The sequence below is a fragment of the Vulpes lagopus genome, chromosome 23 (genome assembly GCF_018345385.1).
Source record: "Vulpes lagopus strain Blue_001 chromosome 23, ASM1834538v1, whole genome shotgun sequence".
NCBI classification, from domain to species: Eukaryota; Metazoa; Chordata; class Mammalia; order Carnivora; family Canidae; genus Vulpes; species Vulpes lagopus.
Window position 1 is genome coordinate 2,267,390 of NC_054846.1, and position 22,478 is coordinate 2,289,867.

General features: G+C 36.8%; 1 protein-coding gene and 1 non-coding gene across 3 annotated transcripts in view; both read right to left on the reverse strand.

Moving 5' to 3' along the window:
• Positions 1 to 22,478, reverse strand: part of TLL1 (tolloid like 1) — a 196,432-nt gene that overhangs the window by 13,024 nt on the left and 160,930 nt on the right. For both annotated transcript variants that reach the window (XM_041739072.1, XM_041739071.1), the window contains 3 exons: positions 17,794 to 17,919; positions 14,997 to 15,124; positions 953 to 1,166 (listed from right to left, as the gene is read on the reverse strand). In XM_041739072.1, the coding sequence (XP_041595006.1) occupies positions 953 to 1,166; positions 14,997 to 15,124; positions 17,794 to 17,919 (468 nt within the window). The remainder of the gene's footprint in view (positions 1 to 952; positions 1,167 to 14,996; positions 15,125 to 17,793; positions 17,920 to 22,478) is intronic.
• On the reverse strand, positions 2,068 to 2,221 carry LOC121481692. Its single transcript, XR_005985363.1, has one exon. It is a non-coding gene; the product is annotated as a small nucleolar RNA SNORA62/SNORA6 family (small nucleolar RNA).

Consider the following 22,478-nt stretch of genomic DNA (forward strand, 5'->3'; position numbering starts at 1 on the left):
GCCCATAATAAAATATACTAAAGTGGAAAAGAACATTGGACAATGGAATAATTAAAATTCTGATTTCTCAAAAAAAATTAAACAGAAAGAAAATAAAAATCAAAACCTATGACAAAAATTACTGCATTAAACTGTTTTATGGACAAATTCGTACACTACTACACTGTGTATTACATCAAGACAGGAATTCTTGCCTCAACGCCTCAATGGTTTATTCATCAAGAAGGCCACTAGGTGGTAGTATAAGCTAAAGGCTTTAGGAAACTATAATCATTTTTTTTAAACTGAATGGAAAAAAAGGACATTTCCTAGATATTTAAGAGATATATTATTAAGTGGACTCCAAATTATAAAAAAATGTTATTCTGCATTCTCGCCTAAAATTTTCCATATTTTTTTCTGAATTATGTTTTACTTCTTGAAAACTTCCATTACAAAGTCAAATTAGGGATTAGGATTAGGATTAGGAAAAAGGTTGTATTGCACACCAAATAAAAAGAAAAACAAGACTCTGTAAGGTAGAGAGAGAAATCGCAAACCTGATTTACAAAAATATATTCATGCAAAAGCTAGCCAACCAGGTAGGATGGTAAAGAAAACATAATTCTTGAATATTAAAACGCAGATTTCTAATTGTTAAATAGAGGATATAAATCAAACTGCTCCAGTTAATATGGAATGCATGATACAAATGTTTAGAAATAATTCTACTTGACCATACTGCATTGAACATGAATTTGTTCAAACTATTGCATTTCTTTCTAAATGTTCAACAACTACCAAGATATTTAGTAGGTTGCTGCATAACTCTCACATATTTCACACAGTATTTTAGTGGGATTTCTTCTGCTGTGCTCAGAGATTCCTTATGTTCCTGTTACGGGATCCACCGCATTCACTGGAAGAGAAACCTAGATCTTAGGAAAGAGAAACATGGCCCTAATATGCTGACCTGTAGAATGTGTGGCTTGAAAGCCTTTTCTTTGAACAGATGCATCAGAAATAAACCGAACAAACATTTTATTTCCTGTAGCCAAAAGGGGCTCTGGTATCTTGTTGCCACACAGTCGTCCCAGAATTGGTGATTTTTCTGTTTCTCCATCGAATACTTCCAAGTGATCATACGCACATTCTTGATGCTGCTCGATCTCAAACTCACTAAAGGCCTATTAAAAACAAAAAGGAAAAAAAAAACACATATCACTCAAATGAGTTCTTTCCCTTAGAGCAGAAATGCCATCAATAACACATGCTCAGGATGCACAAATAAATTAATCCAGAAAGATCATTATTGAAAGGAGTGTGAAATCAGTAGAATGTAAAATCTCTAGAAAAACATACTGAGGAGAACAGCACAATAACTACATGTGAAATTCTACTCTTCTACCACTGCAACTAAATCACAATCAAAACTATCACAAAACTATCACAATCAGCTCCAGAATTTAGATAAATTATAATAACAAAGTGATATTTTATTCTTGATATAACTCTGAGTTTATATTGAGTGCATCGGAAAATTTTAAATAATTGCATTTTAAAAATTGATTCCTTCTGTTTTTGATGACCATCACCCTATCTTGGGACACTTAAACTAAGAAAACTTCAAAAAATAATTTTTACAGGGACACCTGGTTGGCTCAGTGGTTGAGCATCTGCATTCAGCTCGAATTGTGCTCCAGGGCCCTGAGATCGAGTCCCACATCAGGCTTCCCGTGGGGAGCCTGCTTCTCCCTCTGCCTGTGTCTCTGCCTCTTTTATCAATAAATAAATAAAATCTTTAAAAAAAATTGTTACATTTTCACAAAAATTAAGCACAGGAAATCTTGATAGAAGAACTAAAACAAAGAGCATTTTCACTATATTCTTCTTTCTTTAGATCCTACAGCCCATATTATCAGAGAATACTAATGCGATTTTAGGCTAGCTTATTTTTACTTCTAAGATAAATGGTATTTTAATATTGAGAGTCTTGCAAAGTTTAGTATGCCCTTAAAAATTATTCTAAATTTCCTGTGTAATAATTTTTATGTATAGGTCTTAGCAAATTATCTTTCTTTAAAAAACACTTGTAGTAAGAATCACTATCAAACTTCCCTCCTTGGGCCAGAGACCCTTGTGGTGTTAGCAGAAGACGTGCCCCTTGTGTAGCTCATTACCTACACTTGTGAGTCCGTTGGCCAGTCAGAGGCCTCAACTCTAAGCTCAAGTGATGTACAGAAGCAAATTCTTAAAATAAAAATTCATTAAGTGTATAACCATTAAACAACACAAAGGAAAGTTTGAGACAGACAAAATAGTAATGTCCTAATTATTAATAATTCCACTAATTCTAGGTTATTTGCCATTGCCAACTAAGGCTTTTTTCCTTGTCCTAGAAAAACCATAAGACCTTCAAAAAATAAAGTATCATTCCCACTAAAATAAAGCTGGAGGAATAGAATATATACTTAAAAAGTCATTAAGTTTCCTGCAGTCTCTGCAGCATTAAAATATTTGCACATAAGCTTTTTACATACATGTTTTTTTAACACAATTTTGTGAGGTGATCACCATTCTAAGTTTAAGGCATGCATTTTTGTAATTCTGAAAGAAAAAAAACAAAACTAACTACAAATGGTTCCCCTTCAGTGCTGGCCAGTTATCTATTCCTTAACAAACCATGGTCTGCCATCACTGGCTTTGGAGGAGTCAGGCAAGAAAGGAGAAGAAGCAATTTATATTAATTAGGGAGTAGGAGGGAAGAATGAAAGGTACTTAAAAGAGGAAATAAAAGAAAAGAAAGTGGGCTGCTTCCATAACCTACCACACTCTACTTAAAAAAGTATACATTAGGATGTTTTAACCAATAAGCATTAGAGGGTCATTACTTGTCATGACCATCATGGGTGAAGAGGAATGCTCACCTCATTCTACGAAGACCCGGACTGGGTGGTGCCAGAAAGATCAATAACACACAGAGAATCTTACAAACAAACAACTCAGTGCAGGAAAGTAGAGTGAACAAGAAGACTTCATTTGCCGTGAAGTACACCCGCCGTTCCAGGCAGGCGACCACCGACGCTGGCCACTTATTTACGTCTGCAATCGAGTGGCAGAGAATGGAGTAGAGGGGACACAGCGCCTGGGATACAGGAGACCCTGCAGGGACAGTTGGCTGGGTGTCCATTCATTTACCTACCTACCTATTCCACGTATGGCCAACCCCATGGATGGAAACTCTGTGAAGGCGGCAGGCCAACCATGAAACCAAGCTCCTGAATTATAAGATCAACGTTATTTCAAAAAAAAAAAAATGAAAGCATTGTTTCAGGAAAATAACATCTGAAAACCATTGCGTGTCCAACAATTGTCTCTTTTGCATGTGATTTGGAGTCACGCACCTATAAAGAGTGGAGAAGCCTACTGTGCAGGAGAGAAAACTGCCAGGGTGATGGGGGTGATGGCATTCTACAGCACAGCCTCCAAGTAACGGTTAAAATGGGATCGGAATGTACAGACCACACATGTTCAGTCCATTGAAAACCCAGTGAATGAGATAACTAAGTGACTACTTCACTCCCTAATGAGATGCAGGACGTCTGGACTGAATCATAACATCTGTTTTACAGAACAGAGCAACACCACACAGGGTGGCAGTGAGCTTGTGGGCTGGGGGCATACCGACACCTGGTCTGGAGCCAACTGGCTCCCGCTTTTTATCAAATTACTAATGGAATCAGACTGACTCTGTCCGAGTCGAATTAGGCAAAGGTTTGCAGCTGACATACTCTCAAGTGATGCAAACAATCCTCATTCATTAAGGTGTTAGTGAATTTTCCTCTTGGAAATTGGTAGCAGCCCGTTAGGTCATCTGCTAGGATTGGGTGGTCCTTTTCCAGGAGGCCGTCGGACCCAAATGCTCCACCACACAAGCAAAAGTGTGACTGACTCACATGCCGAGATCTCATTAACCTGGCCCTTAATATCAGAGGGACAGCCACATCTAGAGACCTCCCTCTATAGCAATGTTGCCTCAATAAAAAATATTTCTAGGCCACAGAAAGGTATTACAGGGGCCCACGGGAAACTGGGAAAATCTTAAAAAATATTTTTGTAGAATTCCCAGAGATACAGTGAGATACACAATTTACTACTTTATTTTATGACACGTGCTGAGCCATGAACGTCTATGTGTCTGTGTCTATGGTTTTAAGGTACTAATCTAGGCTTAAAAAAAAAAAAAAAGAGCAATTAATCGTAAGCTCTAGTCACAAGTAACTAATTCATTTCCCACAAGGCAAACTAAGATTAAGGAGTCCCGTTCAAAAGAAATAAAATTGAATTCTCGTTTGAGGCTGTGGAAAGAATAACTGTGTGTTTCTGGAACACCCAGGCAAGCCTAATCTACCTAGCTGGCCACCAGCCAGGCCTGCGTACGCAGCCTCACATGAACATCTGCTTTTGTTGAAAATGCAGGCACTGGCTAAAGGATGAGGCCATGCGGAGTCGCCACATATATTCACAAAGGACAAGAAAATAGAATGATAGCATTTAATGCAGAAATAAAATTTAGCCAAGGTGACCATTAAAAGTAAGATGCAATTTGAGCAGCCATGAGATAGGCTCAGAGCCCCCCGGTCCCGGCCATCCTTGGCCTTTCCCTGTCTTTGGTAAGAGCTAACATTGGGTTTCCCACAAGATACTGGAAGGATTAGAGGCCCCGGGGGAACATGGTGGAGTGGAATAGCGACCCCAGCCTTCTGATTCAAAAGGTCTTTTCTGTCCCATAAGTCCTCTAAAGCTGCAACCTAATACAGTTTTTCTGGACTGATGGTGGAGAATTATGCAACATTTGTAGATGTTTTTGTTTTCTAAATATCCCATATATGAAGCTATAAATTGCAACTATATAATTTAGCAAACCTCCAGGAAATGACAAATCAGATAAACATGGCATAATATTAGCCTATTGCTGGATGCCCCTATGCCTGGAACTTTGTTCCTGCCTTGGTTTTCTGTTTTTGTTGTTGTTGTTGTTGTTGTTGTGTTTAATGCTTTAATATTTAAAAATATATTTTTTTAAAAAAATAAAAAAATAAAAATAAAATTTTTAAATTTTTAAAAAATATTTAAAAATATTTAAAAATATTTAAAAAATTTAAATAGTCCATTGCGTCACTCAAAACCAAGACAGATGAAGCCAGGAGTAAAATAGATCCTTGTCCTTATTCGTTCAGAACTTTATCTCTTTTCTTTTTTCTTTTTTTAATTTTTAAAAGATTTTATTTATTTATTCATGAGACACAGACAGAAAGAGAGGCAGAGACATAGGCAGACATAAGCAGACCTGATGCGAGACTCGATCCCAGGACCTGGATCACGACTTGAGCCGAAGGCAGATGCTCCACCACTGAGCCACCCAGGCGCCCCATCTCTTTTCTAATAAGAAGACTTTCACCCCACAAATATCTTTCAACCAAGGTTTCTTTCTACTTTAAAGCTGTCAACACAGAATCTCATAACTCAAGACGCACGAACACAGAGAACCAGAGCAAACGTGTCCTCTCCTATTGCAGCTGGAGCAATGACCGCGGGTTTAGTGGCTTAGATGACGCACATTTACTCTCCTAGAGCTCGGATGACCGTGAGAAGTCTAAGATGGGCCGGCAGCCCTGGATCTTCCAGAGGAAGGCAGGACCTGTTTCTTTGCATTTGGCCCGACTTCTAGAGGCCGCCCTCATTCCTTGGCTCCTGTCCCTTTGCTCCATCTTCAGAACCAAAAGTATAGCATCTTCTCTCCTGTCTGGTCTCCTGCTTCCTCCCCGTAAACACCCCTGTGACCACATCAAGCCCACCCAGATAAGTCAGGAGAATCTCTCCATTTCAGGATCTTTAACTTAACCACAGCTCCTTTTGCCACGTAAGGTAACATGTGCATAGATTCTGGGGACGGGGGCAGGGACATCTTTGGGGGCTGGTGAGGAACATTATTCCATCTACTACAAAAAGTAAGAGCTAAGTGTTTTCACACTGATTTCAGGGAAAACGATCACCAACACTTAGGACTCCATGATTTCAGACTCTTTTGCCCTGACCCTCTTAACTAACTAAATCCTACAGGCCAAGTCTGGCCCTCAGGCTGTTTTTAATTAAACCTTTACTGAAAAATAAAATAAATAAAATAAAATAAAATAAAATAAAATAAAATAAAATAAAATAAAATAAAACCTTTACTGGAACACAACCATACACACTCATTTGTGTATTGTCTGTGGATGCTCTCACATAGAGCAGCACAATTAAATTGTTGCAACGCAGGTCACATAGTCGACACGGTCTATAATATTTCCTATCTGGCCTTTTAAAAAAAGTTTCTGACAAGCAATCATTAGCTACATCTTTAGTTGTCAGCATTGAATTTCAAATTCATAAGGCTACACAAAAGCTTGATCATGGTTGGATTATCCAATGAAATGGTATATGATTATTATTAATCATTGTCACAATTATACTTACTATTTGGATATCATGTATCGATGTGTATTGGCTTTTAGTAAGAAATCATGCCAAACACTTTATCTGCAAGTTCATTTAATGCACACACAAAAGTCCTAAGTAGGTATTTGCTCCGATTTCCAAATGTAGAAATTGAGACTTAAAAAGATTAGCATCTTTCTCAAGATAACGTGGCTAGTTAGGTTTAGGCAAAAGTCACTCTGAGTTCCAGATCTATGTTCCTAATCCCTCCATATTTCTCTTTTGGGTATTCATTTTACTTAATCGCTGTATCTTTGTCTTATTAATATTTCCATTTAAATTACTATATATGTGCACATACATTATGGATGCAGGATGTTAAAATAAAAAAAAAATAAGTAAAATGTAGAGAGAGAATCTTGGGCTTGAAGATACTTAGACTCCGACCAGCTTTATAAACTTGCCAACCTACCTAACCTGCCTAGGACAGCTTCCTTATGTTTAAGTGTCAGCTGTGATACTAACTTGAGATAATACACATGATACCACTTTGAGACCATCAGGCACTATAATCACATTAGTTTAGTCCAAGCACAGTCTTGTGAGGTAGAAGATGGGCCCAGTCAAGCTGCACTTTATTATTTGGATAAGACTCTTAAGAAATGGAAACCTTGAGAACATTTTTATTTTTATTTGTGGAACTACATATAAGAGAGCGCCTATTTTAGAACAGGCCCTTTTTAAAGGACACACTCCAGGCTCTCTGGATCCCAGCGCTTGAGCTTTCTACATTTATGTGAAGACAGTATTCCAAGGTTTTATGAAGATCAGAGCACGCACCACAATAGTACATGAAAAAATATACAAAAAATCTTCAAGAACTGATATAATCATTTATAAATACATAAATATGTAATTTTTATATTTAGCTTTATGATAGTAAATTCAAGATCTAGGGATAAAAATGTTTATTATGTAACATAGACATAATTTAAGCTACTACGATGTTCAAATTGTTGTTTTCATGTTACAGGACAGTATTGACCATGTCATTTTTTTTTTTTTAAATCACCTTTTAAGATCTCCTGCTTGTCTATCAGGTAGGCATACTGCAACCCAATCGTATTCTGGTTACACGTTCTGGACTTTACCCTGAGCAAATCTGTCAGGACAGTATAAGCAGTAACTCACTGGTGTTACCTTTTCTTTCAGAAAATATGTGCACATTTACACATTTACTGAAATGCATGTGTGGGATTAAAGATGGCTGCATATTCTCTGCTACTCCCCCCATTCAGAGATAAAGCCTAATTCTCTTCCCCTTGAATCCTGGCCAGCCTTGGTAATTTCCTTAACCGACAGGGTGTGAAGAGGTAATGTTCAGGGGCTTCTGTGGCACCTTCCTGGGCCTCTCGAAATGCTCTCATAGGGGACCCAGTACTACCATGGGAAGAGTATGGTTCTGAGGCTACCGTACTGGAATGGTCACATGTAGGTGCTCTGGTTGTCCCGCTGAGACTACCTTCCAGCCCTCTCCACCAAGATGACAGAGATACTATTAAAAAGCCACCTTGACCCTCCAAACCAGACCAAACCCAGGTGACTCTCACCTAACTGAACTCAATCGATACCACGGGCAACAGAAGAATTGGCAAGGGAAGCACTACTTAAATCATGACCTCCCCCCTATCCCCAAACCATAGGATATAACAAAATGGTGCTTGTCTTAAGTCATGAGATTTTGGGTTAGTTTATTATGAAGCAATAGATAAGTAAATCAGTGCATAAAAAAGAATAGTCGCATTATACTGCCAAAAGTCTAAATTTCTGAAAATCTGCAACAAAGTGACCACTATTTATAGTTCAAGCTTTATATTATGGCACAATAATATACATTAGATATGGATAGTCAGATTGTGAACTGAATATGCTGATGATAAGTAAATGCTATGCACAAAAATGCTCATATCTCTCAAAGGACACTGAATTTTATTTTAAGTCATTTACCTACATAATTGTAACGTTGTATAAATAACCATGATATTTGTAGTCTTACAAATGAACCAAATTAACTAAAATATGGCTATTCAAGACATAGTGAGAGACTTGTTTAACCCACAAACCACTACTTTCATGTCACCCAACATAATTCTGTATCAAGTTAAAGGAACATTTGTGTAAAAAGAACAGTAAGCTTCTTAAAATTCACAAACAAGGTACTTTTCTTTATAGCTTATGAAATTGTCTTTAGAAACAATTTCCTTTCCTTTGCTTTAATATGAATAGGTGAAATATTTAGAAATGTTCCCTTATTTTTTCATGCAGCCTGTGTAAAGAGGGGTAACAATAAATGAATTGATGGGCAGCCCAGGTGGCTCAGGGATTTAGCACCGCCTTCAGCCCAGGGCGTGATCTTGGAGACCCGGGATCGAGTCCCACGTCGGGCTCCCTGCATGGAGCCTGCTTCTCCCTCTGCCTGTGTCTCTGCCTCTCTCTCTCTATGTTTCTCATGAATAAATAAATAAAATATTTTAAAAAACCAAACAATTAATGAGTTGCAAAGAAAGCTCCATGGTGTACAGAGAGAACAGACGTTTTCTTTGCTTTTTCTCTTTGCCCTGGCCCATGGAGACTAGCTTGTAACTAAGTATCTATCAGCAGCTCTTGGCCAGGCCATTAAAAGATTAATAATATCCCAAGTTTCCTTGGAATCCATTTTCCAAATTCAGTTTGGGTTCAAGTTTTTCCATGAAAATTAAGGATCTTAAAGAAACCAGGCAAAATGCATTTATCTTGAACAATGTATCTTTTTGATAAAATTTCCTATATAGTAAAAGTCTAACTACATAGGAAAGTGACTCAATGGTTTAAATTGGAATTACAAACAGGTTTGACCAAATGTCCATTGGTGATATCTGCTATAGATATTGATTTCAGTTTTAAAGTAGATAAGATTAGTCAACAGTTATATAACAAGCAGGGAGACAATAATAATAGATCCAAATAACATCATTGAAATGGAAAGAATTTAGAAAATATAGAACTAAAATATCACTTGAAGCTGGTAGCTAATGTTATGACACACTTTCTAGTGATCCTAACTCTTAGAGTGTATTGTGAGTCAGCTTTTATATGAGATAAGAAAGTGGGGATCAGTATTATGTTTTAATATGGAAACTTTGGGGTGCACTAATGTGTGTTTTAATAAGCCTTCCAGATAATTCTGATGGATGCTAACATTTGAAAAAGCTGAGGGCTTAGACTGTAAGTACTTCCACAAGGATCACAAAGTCAAACAAGTAAAGATCAATATTTGCCTAAAGTGTTTGTTTTCTTTCTGAGAATTTCCTTCTTAGGATTCTAACAAGCATGACCACTGTTGCTAGACATGCTTTATGTCCTGACCTTCAAGTGGAATATTTGCATGAAAATCAAAGCTTGCAATTTGTGAAGCACCCACTTGCAATCTCTCCTCTATGGACCCCAATCTCCTGCTCATAAGAAAAATTGTGATTAGAGCAGGAGAAGGCCAAGGAAGTGCCCTCCTCAGTGTTGCAGACTTGGAGGAATCAAGTGGTCACTGCTATGAGAAAAATATGAAGCCCTGATCCAACTTTTCTCTGGAAAAAAAACCTGTAAGCCTCTGGGAGAGAGAAAGAAAATCCTGTCACCACCAGGACAAGGACACAGACCCACCGTGAAAGGCAAACAGCAACAACAAAACCCCACATCAAACCACTGTTCCCTTCAGGGAAGTACTGGTCTCAGGTTCCCACAGCAATAACACTAGAGGCCAGCTACTACCATGGAAGGGACAAGAAACTCTCATAGAAGACCAACTGGAGATATAAGATGGAGTTTCTTGTCACAGGAGGGAGACACAGGACACTTAGAAAGGTCACCTCTAAAATCCAAACAATCAGGGCCTGCCTAAGGTGGAAGCTGTACTAAAATAGTAGTGAACCCATCCTCGCCGACAAAGCAGCAAGCACCAAGCAACAAGAATTGCAGTGTGAAGAGGGAAATAACTCATGGCAGAGAACAGGGAAGCTAAAGTAGAAACATTGTGAAATGAATCTCAAATCCCAGTCTCCAATTTAAGAAAAAGGAATTCAAGGCCAATGGTCCACTGAAGGTCATCAGAGGAACAAGAAAACCCAAACTCTTATTTATTAACTAGATATTTCTTCAACAACATCCATTCCCATATACACACGCATGTGCTGATAGTCTCAGAAGAGATGTGTCCACTTCCAGACATAAAATCTCTACTATTATTCACCTAATGTTTGGTATTTAATAAGAAATTACATGATACTCGAAAAGGTAAGAAAAACAAAACAAAAAAAAAACATTCTACTAAGACAGAAAATAAGCAACAGAACAGACTCAGACATGACCAGTATGTTTAAATTATGAGATGGAACTTAAAGTAATTATGATTTGAGTGCCTGGGTGACTCAGTCGATAAAGCATCCGATGTTTGATTTCAGCTCATGTCATGATCTCAGGGTCCTGAGATCAAGCCCCACGTTGAGCTCCCCACTGGGCATGGAATCTGCTTAAGATTCTCTCTCTCCCTCTGTCTCTGCTGCTCCCCCCTGCTCACACACTCTTTTTTAAAAAATAAATTAATAATTAATATGCTAAAGATGCTAGTAAAGGACCACTTTCCTATACCATACACAAAAATAAATCCAAAATGTATAAAGAGGGATCCCTGGGTGGCGCAGCGGTTTGGCGCCTGCCTTTGGCCCAGGGCGCGATCCTGGAGACCCAGGATCGAATCCCACATCGGGCTCCTGGTGCATGGAGCCTGCTTCTCCCTCTGCCTGTGTCTCTGCCTCTCTCTCTCTCTCTCTGTATTACTATCATAAATAAATAAAAATTAAAAAAAAAAAACAAAAACAAAAAACAAAAAACAAAATGTATAAAGACCAAATATGAGACAGGAACCTATCAAAATCCTGGAGGAGAACATAGGCAGTAAACTTTTGACCTCTGACACAGCAACTTCTTGCAACATCTCTAGAGACAAGAAAACAAAAGCAAAAATGAACTACTCGGACTTCATCCGGATGAAAAGCTTTTGTACAGCAAAGGAAACAATCAACACAACTAAAAGGTAACCTACAGAATGGAAGAAGATATTTGCAAATGACATAATAGATAAAGGGCTAGTATCTAAAATCTATAAAGAACTTACCAAATTAACACCAAAAAAAAAAAAAAAACAATGCAATTAAGAAATGGACAGAAGACATGAACGGGCATTTATCCAAAGAAGACATACAAATGGGCAGCAAACACATGAAAATATGGTCAGCATCACTCGGCATCAGGGAAATACAAATCAAAACTACAGTGAGATTCCACCTCACACCAGTAAGAATGGCTAAAATTAACAACAGATGCTGGCAAGGATGGAGAGAAAGGGGAGCCTCTTACACTGTTGGTGGGAATGCAAACTGGTGCTGCCACTCTGGAAAACAGTATGAAGGTTCATCAAAAAGTTAAAAATAAAGATACTCTATGACTCAGCAATTGCACTACTAGGTATTTATCCAAATGATATAAACACAATGATCTGAAAGAGCAACTACATCCCAATGTTTACAACAGTAATGTCCACAATAGCCAAACTATGGGAAGAGGTCAGATATCAATCAATGGATGAGTGGATGAGAAGATGTGGCATATATATAATGGAATATAACTCAGCCATTAAAAAGAATGAAATTTTGCCATTTGCAATGACATGGATGGAACTAGAGGGTATTATGTTAAGCGAAATAAATCAGTCAGAGAAAGATAAATACCATATGATTTCACTCATATGTGAAATTTAAGAAACAAAACTGGTGGAGATAGTGGAAGGGAAAGAAAAATAAAATAAGATAAAAACAGAAAGAGAGAGACAAACCATAAGAGACTCAACTATAGGGAACAAGCTGAGGGTTACTGGAGAGACAGTGGTAGGGGAATGGTGTAAATGGGTGATGGGCATTAAGGAGGGCATTTGATATAATGAGCACTGAGTGTTTTTATGCAATTGACAGGTCATTAAATTATACCCCTGAAACTAATAATACACTATATGTTAACTAACTTGAATTAAAAAAAAAATAAACTCCAGTAAAAATATAAACAATATGCAATCAGGTATGAAATTTTAGCAAATAGATGATGTTGTGGATTGAATTGTATTCCCCAAAAATCAGACATTGAATCTCTAACCCACAATCTGAATGTATGTGGGGATAGGGTTTTAAGGGGGGTAATTAAAATTAAATGAGGTCATATAGGTGACTAGTCCCATAGGGCTAGTGTCCTTATAAGAAGATGAGGAGACACTAGAAGAAAAGTGCACACACAGAAGAAAAGCCGTGCGAGGATACAGCAACCAAGTGGCCATCTACAATCCAGGAAGTGAGGAGTTACCATACACCAACCCTGACAGCACCTTGATCTTGAACTTCTAGTCTCCAAAACTGTAAGAAAATAATTTTTTGTTGTCTTAGCCACTCAGTCTATGGTATTTTGTTATGGCAACCCAGGTAAACTAATAAACATGGAAGCTATAATAATGAGTCAAATAAAAATGCTAGAAAAAAAAACATGATAAGAGAGATAAAGAATGTATTAACAAGCTCATCAGGAGACTCAGGACAGCCAGAGAAACAAGCACTGAAATTAAAGATAGGTCCATAGAAATTATTCAATTCACACTCAAAAAGAGTGACAAAAAGTTAATAGAGCAACAAGAATTATGGTATAATATAAAACAATCTAGCATACGTATGATTTGAATCCCAGAAGGAAAGGATTGACAATAGTAAAAAAGAACTTTGTGAAGAAATACTGGTAGAAAATTTTCAGAAGTTCCTAACAATATCACAATACCACAATACAGATGGAGGAAATTCAGAGAATTTTGAGAAGAATAAATCCCATAAAATTTCTAAATATACGTGCACACACACACATACCTAGATACATTATATTCAAACTGCTGATAAAAAAAAATGTTGATACCAATAGGAAAAAAAGGAATAAATACAAGAGTTTTAACAGGCTTATGAGAAACCAATAAAGCCAGAAAATAATGGAGTTGGTTTAAAATATAGACAAGAAAATAAAATTGTCATCCTAGAATTCTATACCCAATGAAAATATCTTTAAAAAGTGATACTGCAAAAAAAAAAAAAAAAAAAGTGATACTGCACCGACATAAGCTACACAAAATATAAGAGGAATCTGTCTTTAGACACAAAGAATGTAATAGCAGGCAAAATGTGGATCTACAAAAAACAATGTCTTCAGAAAATCTATTTTCCCAAGTCCTTCATTAGCTAACTGCACTGCTGGAAAGCCATGAGCTTCAGAATAGTCCTCTCAATCAGGACCTTGGACAGGACTGGCAACTAATCATGTTCCCACAATGCCGTCATCTAATTATCGAGCATCTTTCCAAAGAATGGCTTCAGTAAATTGATGTCTCTATTTGGAAAGTCATTTACTGATATTTTACAAATACAGTGACTGCACAAAACTCCATACGATGGCTATGAATGTCTTGGTGACTTCCTCTAATGTCACTGTTATAATGCCACGTATACGTAATGCTTCTCCCCCCTTCCCCTACTAAGTTCCCTGAAAAAAAAGGTTAAAAACAAAGTTTTAAAATTAACCTTATGGCTGGGCTGGTCCAGTTAGCTACTACACATTGACTGGTAGTCTCATTCTCAGGACAACGTTTTGTCCTTTATTATGGTGCCACCTGACTGTTCTGAGCATTGCTGGCTGGCATTCTCTCCTGCTTCTAACAATAACATGCTATGGGAAATTGTCAAAATTTCTATATTCTTATGATGATTTCTGTATATTACATGCTTCAAGTACTCTGAAGCCTGTAATGAAACTTAATATATATTATCAGATGATCAGAACAGAATGCATTACAAAGAATACAGGAGGAAGGACAAACATTACACTCATATTGGAATTTGGAGGAAATATGAGGATATCAGGATCCATCTAAAAGAGGCAACTATGTTATGCAAAAATGACTTGTGGTTACAAGACAAAATTAGTTTTATAAAAAACGTATATGCTTTGTACATGAGGTATATAGAATTGACACAACCAGTACTATGCTATGTAAATAGTCATTTTAATTCTTTCTTGCCGAATTTCTGATGATTTTTTTGTCCCTTCCTTTATTTTCCCCATTTGGAAACATGATGAACAATAACATGTTAGGAAGTAGAGCCTCCTGTTTTGCAGTAGCTTTGACAGTGCCTTTGAAAGCACCCAGGATACGAACACCCTATGAGAACTACATGGCTGCTGTACTGTCGTCTCGATCTAGGAAGTCAGGGATTTGTTCAATGTAAGTAGGAAAGCATAAGAAAGGAAATCTTTTCCAGCTGCCCACTAATTCAATTCGATTAAATAAACATTCATTTTATTTCTACGTGCTGGCTAAGAAAAGACATGGGCAGTCAGTTTAATAGAAGAAGGACGAGCTCACTTACTAATTTGATTCGATGGCCAGGAGTGGCACTGATTTCCCATGTGCATTCCTTCCTGCTCGGGTACTTGTCTGGCCAGTTGGGACTGGTGATAAAGCCACTTGGACTGTGGATCTTCTGTTCACACTCAGCTGTGCCAATGACAATAATATCAATCAGTGTGCAAATCTAGCCCAGGACTGATCTAGCAAAAAAAAAAAAAAAAAAGTAGCCTATTTACCCCCTACACTGCTGAAAGATTTCCCTGAATACTAACTAATCACCACCCCAGTCTGTTATCAGAGTCATCTGCTTCGGCAAACATGTTGCTGATCATAATCAGGCAATGTTTGTTTTCTTGCTTACATGAAATTAAGTGTTTACAATGAATTAGATAAATGCCTAAAAGAAAATGAACTATTTTAAGTCACTGGATCTGAAAGCTCAGATTTTAACAGAGCAACATGTATTGACAATGAAGGATATCAACACTTGGCACCTGAAAAATATTTAATGCAATGCCACAAATTAAAATCAATGGACTATGCCTTTTTCAATTCCTATTTTTTCATTAGCAGAAACATCATTAACAGCTAATTAACACCATTCAGCCACTTTATGGATCATGTATTTACATTTTATCTCACCCTTAGTAAAAGTAAACACTTGAATACCTACACTATAATTTTAGCTGCTGAAGTAAATTAATCCTAATTTTATCAAAGTGAAGTGCAGCACTAAAGAGAAAAATAAGTGAACAGCTACTAGCCATGGAAATAGCTTCTGAACTAATTTCAAAAATTATTTTACTCAACTAATAGGAAATTTAGGTTTTTTTTCACAATTAAAATGGCCTTACCTTAAAGGAAACTATTCCACATTGTTAACATAAAACTTCAAAAATGTTTAATATCAAAAAAATATTTAATATCCTCAGGTTCTGTCCATTCTCTGTAACTCATGAAGCATCACCCTACACATACTAATGTAGACTGGGAATTATTTGTTGTGTATGAGGTATCCCTCCTAAAACACAATTAATTCTTTGAAATCTTCCAAGAAATCTCTTTGGAGCAATTCTTTCCTATGCGGACAAAACACCTGTTCGGCTGCACGGCTATGTGATAAGAGTACGACGCCCAACATAAATATGCTGTTGTTGCATTCCTTACTAATAGATCTTTCTCTTAATCGTGATAGGTTTCCATAGGGAGATTCGGACTCTTAACATAGGAATACAAAAAAAGAGAAGAAATTCAGTTCCTTTCAAATAACATAGGATCATGTAGCAAGTCTTAGATTCTAGATCCTAAGGGTCTTCTAAGTTCCATTATCCCTGTCCTTGCTTTGCAATATGAAATATGGAGCCTCCAGGATCCGGAAATAACCTATAAGATAAAGCCAAGAGGCTCACTGCTAAATTGTAGAAGGTGTCCATTCCATAACAGAGTTAAAAGAAAATCCAAACCCTTTACTGGCAATAAAAATGAGCTTTATTAGGGATACCTAAATATTGTTCTACCTAAAAGCAAGTTTCCTGTGAAATCCTTTCTTGAAAATGTTTACTGTAATAAACAGAGAATTGAGGTATCTAAATTATATTTGTTACTTGTGAGCCACAGGATATATGCATACTTTGCAAAAACTGTCTCTTTTTTTCTCTGAATTATCTTCCATAACTGTAAAATAACCAGACTATTCCCCAGCCTGTTAATTTAATAGAATACTAAGTTACAAGTATCAGAGTCCTCACAGGTTTATCCTCATATAAGAAAGTAAAAAGGTGGGGGTGAGGGGATCCTGTTTGCATATGATTCTGGGCAATACCACTGGCTCAATGAAAAAAATAGAAAAAAAAAAAAAACCCTGACATGTGACAATATTTGAAAGGAACTGAATGGAACAAGGGTCAGCTCAGGATATCCTGTACTATTCCAATGTTCATACAAAGAGCTTCTATTGAACTATGATTCTAGCCAAGGACCTACCAATATACATGTGCTAATAACTAAAGTTATAAAATCTGCCATAATAATTCTTTCAAAATGGGCATAAATCCAATTTAAGTAGAGAATTCAGGAGCAAAACCCTCAAAGGATGAAATAAAAATTGAGTCACTATTTCTTGCTCCCATCTAGCTCATACTGGCTAAGAAGATAAAGACAACTGTTTTTATAAAATCAGAATATTGTAAGGCCTTTGGGCCCAAAAGCTGGTAACTATCATTGTGCTATTAAAATGATTTTTTTTTCTTTTCTTTTTTCTTTTTCTTTTTTTTTTTTTTTTTTTTTTTTTTTTTTTTTTTTTTTTTTGGCCAAACCCATGACTTAAAACTTTAAATGGCACAGTATCTACCATTTTCAAATGTCTTTCCTCTGGTAGGCATTTGAGTTTGATACTCTTGGTATTTAAAGTGCCATTCCTCATATAGCACATCACGAGATATTCTGCGGAGGGAAATTAAACCAAATGCAAAACCTTTAGCAGAAGTCAAGTTTAAATATGGAGAATGTTATAAGGTCTGTTCTACAAGGACCTGGGTGCTTTTCTAGCTGCCAGATGGCCTTATAGCCGCTTCGATGTCTGTTACACAAAGTTATTCTAATGCCACCCATGTGTGAAGTGCCAAACCTTTAGGTATTAGGAGGTTTCCAATGGTATGCCTTGGATCTCTGAACACGGCACATATTTTACTTTTTGACATTTGAATAGTCAACAATGATATCACTCATTGATATGATTAACCCTACTTGGAAGCAGAGTTTTACCCAAACTCCATGCAATTATAGGTGTTGTCAAGAAAAGAACATTCCTTTCATACCTTCCTTGCAGTCATGTTTATTTTCATGCAGCACAAATCCGTTACGGCACTGACACATGTAGCTTCCCATTGTGTTGACACACTCATGTTGACACCCGCCATTATCCTTAGAGCATTCATCTTTGTCTAGCAAAAAGATAACCCCACAGTTTAGTAAGTAGCTTTAAACACAAAGGGTATCAAAGGAGGAGTCTTTTAGGTGTGGTTAACACTGACCAAGGCAAGGGTAAACTAAGTCACAGCTTTCTTTGTTCCCAGGAAAACCCAAAAAATTGATAGTGTCTTAGTTTTACCCACTCCTTGTTTAGCTTGGAGCCTTGTACCAGGAGTTTCTAAGATGATCGGCTCTAGGATGACAACTTGTGGCTTCCTTCACTCCTATGCTGGAGTAGGAGTTTTAGTAGGAGCCAGGAAATGAATGAATCTTTTTCCAACTAATCCTAAACATTTATTGCCAATTTAAAAAAATAAATTTAAAATTGTGAGTATTTTGAATAAATGTGGGAACTAGCATTTAAGAAGAGGGCAACCCTTCAATATATTAGCCATGGTGTATAGACGGAGGCTAAACAAGTTTCCAAAATTTGTGTATAATCACTTTAAAAAATCACTCAGTATAACTACTTCAGTTGATTTTTTTGTTGTTGCTGTTGTTGTTAACTTTGCTGTTATGGTCAGCGCTGATGAATCTGGGCCCTTCATAACAGCCCAAGACAGAAAAGGGCATCATTAGATTATCCTAAAGAAGCAAGTTAATTATATATTTGAAACAAATCTACTCCTGCAGACTAGTTTATTAATAAGTAATTCCCTGAAAAGGCTTTTAGGGTGCTAGAAATAAGAGTTAGAATAGGAAATATGAGCTTTAAGAAATAGCCAACAAATTCACTACAGGGAAAAAAGCCAAACTAGATTAGCAGGCAGTCAATCAGTGAGAAGCATCAGCCACTGAGCTATGTCACTCAGCTGTCATTCCATGGCTGGCTTGTCCATTAAAGTCAAACTGGCAGATTGCTCCTGACACACATAGATGATGACACATCACTCAGGCTTTCATCACTCCCACAGCATAGAGAGCAAAAAGGACACATGACAGTCATATCAGAGGTTGCCTGAATTCAAAATTCATACTGTCAACTAATTTTTCTAGTGACAATTTGTGAGCTCATGGTGGCACACTGATAGCTAAAGCTATTTTTGCTTTTTTATATCAAATCAATATTCACTCTATGGAAATGGGCTTAGAAAAAACATTTTTATAAAAGAATCTGATAATAATTTTTAAGGATGCATCTATTTTTCCACGTTTGGAGACTGATTACATGACATTGAGCACACGTGCTTCTGGGAAATATTCATGAATCGGCCGTATCAGAATGCTCCAAATGCATACGGGCAGTCCCAAAGTTCTAAAGAATATATCAGAATCAATACATCTGTGATTCATGGGTTCTCTATCTTTAACACCTCCACTACACTTTTACTATTAGTTACCGTGTAGCCTAAGCAAAATAAAAGTAGAAAAAAGAAAACGATTCTTTAAAAGAGCATCAACATGCATGAGAAATCAGAAGTTATTACGGGGTTAGCCCTGTAATTAATTTTAGAGAAATTTATAATCATTTCAAAGTCCCATTCCCTTAATTGTGTCAATAGTGAAAATTATAGTCTGTGAGTTATGAATGACTTCTGCAAAACGGGTGCATGGCAAGCCATACTTCTTTCCTTGCAGGTGTCAGCCACTTGTATTTTCCAATTCAGACAGTCAGGCAGTACATGATTTAAACTCATTATTTTACTGTGACTTTCCAGAGACTCTTTATTTAAGATGCTTCCGAAAAAAATAGAACCTCATGAGTGGATGTAGAAATACACTTTCTTTGTTAAATGGAAATAACCAATTTAAAATTTCTGGTGCCAGAATTACACTGAAATAGTTACATATTTCCTATGAAAATGTTTATATGATGAATGTCTGATGTTCTTAAAATAACACCTGCTAGGCTGAACCTTAGTTGTACTATATAGGTCAACCAGACTTTTGAGAGTTCACTGGAAATCTAACAACTGTAAGCAAATTAAGAGAAATGACTGGTAAACAGATTAAGCGTTCAGAGAACCAATGGTGGGCAGGCACTGCTGGAATCCTCTTTTTATCTGGACCTGTTTGGCTTGCCATTCATGAGCAAAATAAAAGTGTTAAAATGCAAACATGAACACAAGCTATTATTCATGCATTTTTAAGTCCACAGTTATTTTATAATAAAAACAACTCCAATACCTGAGATATTTCGGACACTTAAAACTTTAGTAGAAATCTCAAGTCACTAGGTTATGTTTCTAGGAATTACTTGCTTTAGATTTGATAGAATGTAAGATGATAGAATGATACTAGAACATAATATTTCCACAAGAACTGTGGTAATGGTGACTAAAGGGAATAAAGTAGAAAGTGAAATCGACCACGTTGCATGGTAGTTATTTGTAGCCAATTATTCATCTTTATGTTGTTTGGGGAAAATAATTAATAATTGAAAAATAATCTTTAGAGGAAAAACAAGAGGAAGAAGATTTTATATGGTCATTACTAAGTATCCATAGTACTGTTTTCCCCATTGATTGGTGTTTCCTGCCCTCACCCCCACATCTGCCTGTGCCTAATATAATCAATGTCATGTAAACATCAAAAGTAAGCATAACACACTACTAGAATACGTATATTCTCTGCATATATTAACCTAGAGTTTAGCTAAAAATCAAGACTAGGCTAATCAAAACAGCAACTAAAAGAAGCAGGGGAAAGTTATCATGCCCAGCAAAGTAGCATACAAAAATGTGTCTCCACATGTCAAATAATTATATGAAAAGAGAAAAATTTCAGTAAACACTGCAATACTTATGCACACAATTTACATCATGCAGACAAAGAAAGCTTTTTATTTGAATTAATATTTTAAGTCATCTAGGGAGTAATGAATACGGTGCGGTTATTTTTTAAGTGCTTGTTTTATTTTAGGTACTGTTTTAATAGAAGTAAATAAACTACTCTAAGTCAATGCAATTTCTGATTAGCTGCTGATGAGAAATAGCAACATCCCAAAAGATGAAGTCCGCAAATATATTCCGGACTTCTTATGAATGAAAGTCATCAAACTAGAGGAAAAAAGCTAGTAGCAGACGTGCTTATGTTTTCACTTTCTTTCCCATTCTCCTCTTAGGACATACAGACTGCACATACTCTGAATAATGAAAATCCAAAAGAGAGAAGGGGAAAGGATGCAGCTGTAAATATTTCTTGGAATGTCCGCATAATAAATTTAATAATCGAGAATTCTACCAAAAACTCATTTGAAATTTTCCAGTGTTTTCCTACTGGAGGCACAACAATTTTAAAGTAGTTTTTATGAGTGAGAGAAACAAATGTTTTGCTGAGTAGAAATAAAACATTTCTTCTCTGCAGATGGAAATTTGCCTCCTTCTTTAGAATGGTCACATCTGCTTTCCATTCCTTCGTGTGAGATAAAGGAAAGGTCCATTATTAGGAAAAAAGGAGGTGGCATTTTCCCATCAGAGGCCTGCAGAGCACGTCTGAGACTATCAGCAGCCATCAGGCTGTGAATAATACATACTGGATGGAACCGAAGTGGCAACCTGTATCAAATTCTTGCAAGACTCAAAAATAAAAATTTTCTCTTTGCAGAAAGCTTCCTTGTCTGTGGGAAACAAAAAGGTAAAGGGTCCGAGCCCCAGACCAGAAACATATATGAGCAGATATACGCACAAGAAAGGACGAAAGATAAGATAAGCAGACTTACTCACGCCCCTGCAAGCACACGAGCACACAAACACTCCCATGCGTGTGCTCGCGTAGACATGGCACATGCGAGTTTCAACACAGAACTGACAATAGTCCTCTTCCAAACAGCACAAATACACTAATATCACCCTGTATGCTCAGAATTAGTTAGAATTCTTACCTAATTCTAATTCTTACTGATTTTAGAATTTCAATAAAAGTTTGAGAAAACCAATAGCGCTAATGAACTCTACTGAGAGCTGGGCAAAGACAACTTGCTCTTCCCAAGACATGGAAATATTGAAAACTTGTTAAAATCGCAGGAAAGTTTTGTTTAATTATTTGAAGTCAATCACATTAACACTTACAGTTTTCTTAGAATAATATGGGGCTGAATTTCTTCTAATGGTATCTGCGAGCCTTACATTAGAGAGAGGGTGTACAGGAGAAGGAGGGAACGGGTGACCACACGCAAAGGCGGGTAAAATGAGGAGCAGGTCTGCTGAAATCACTTGAATTTGGGGTAGAACAATCACACACATCATTTTTTCCGACTCCTACATTTGTTACAGACAGAAATGAACTGGAAGTCAGGAAAGCCGGGTCTTATTCTGGTTTTGCCACTGAGCAAGTCGCTAGGTCTTCAATACAAGATTCGTGAGAGACTCTGCTCTTAAATCAGGTTTATTCTCCAGATTAACTTCTCCAGGTAACTTTCCTTAACCACTTAAAATACATAAGTGGTATCACTATACCCACTATACCGGTGCAGATTTGCATACTTGTATTCAAATGCACCACCGCACAAAATTAAGTTTGATTTTACTATCACATAAAGTAAGTTATTAGTGTTAATGGAAAAACAAATCTCATTCAGTCCAAAAAAATC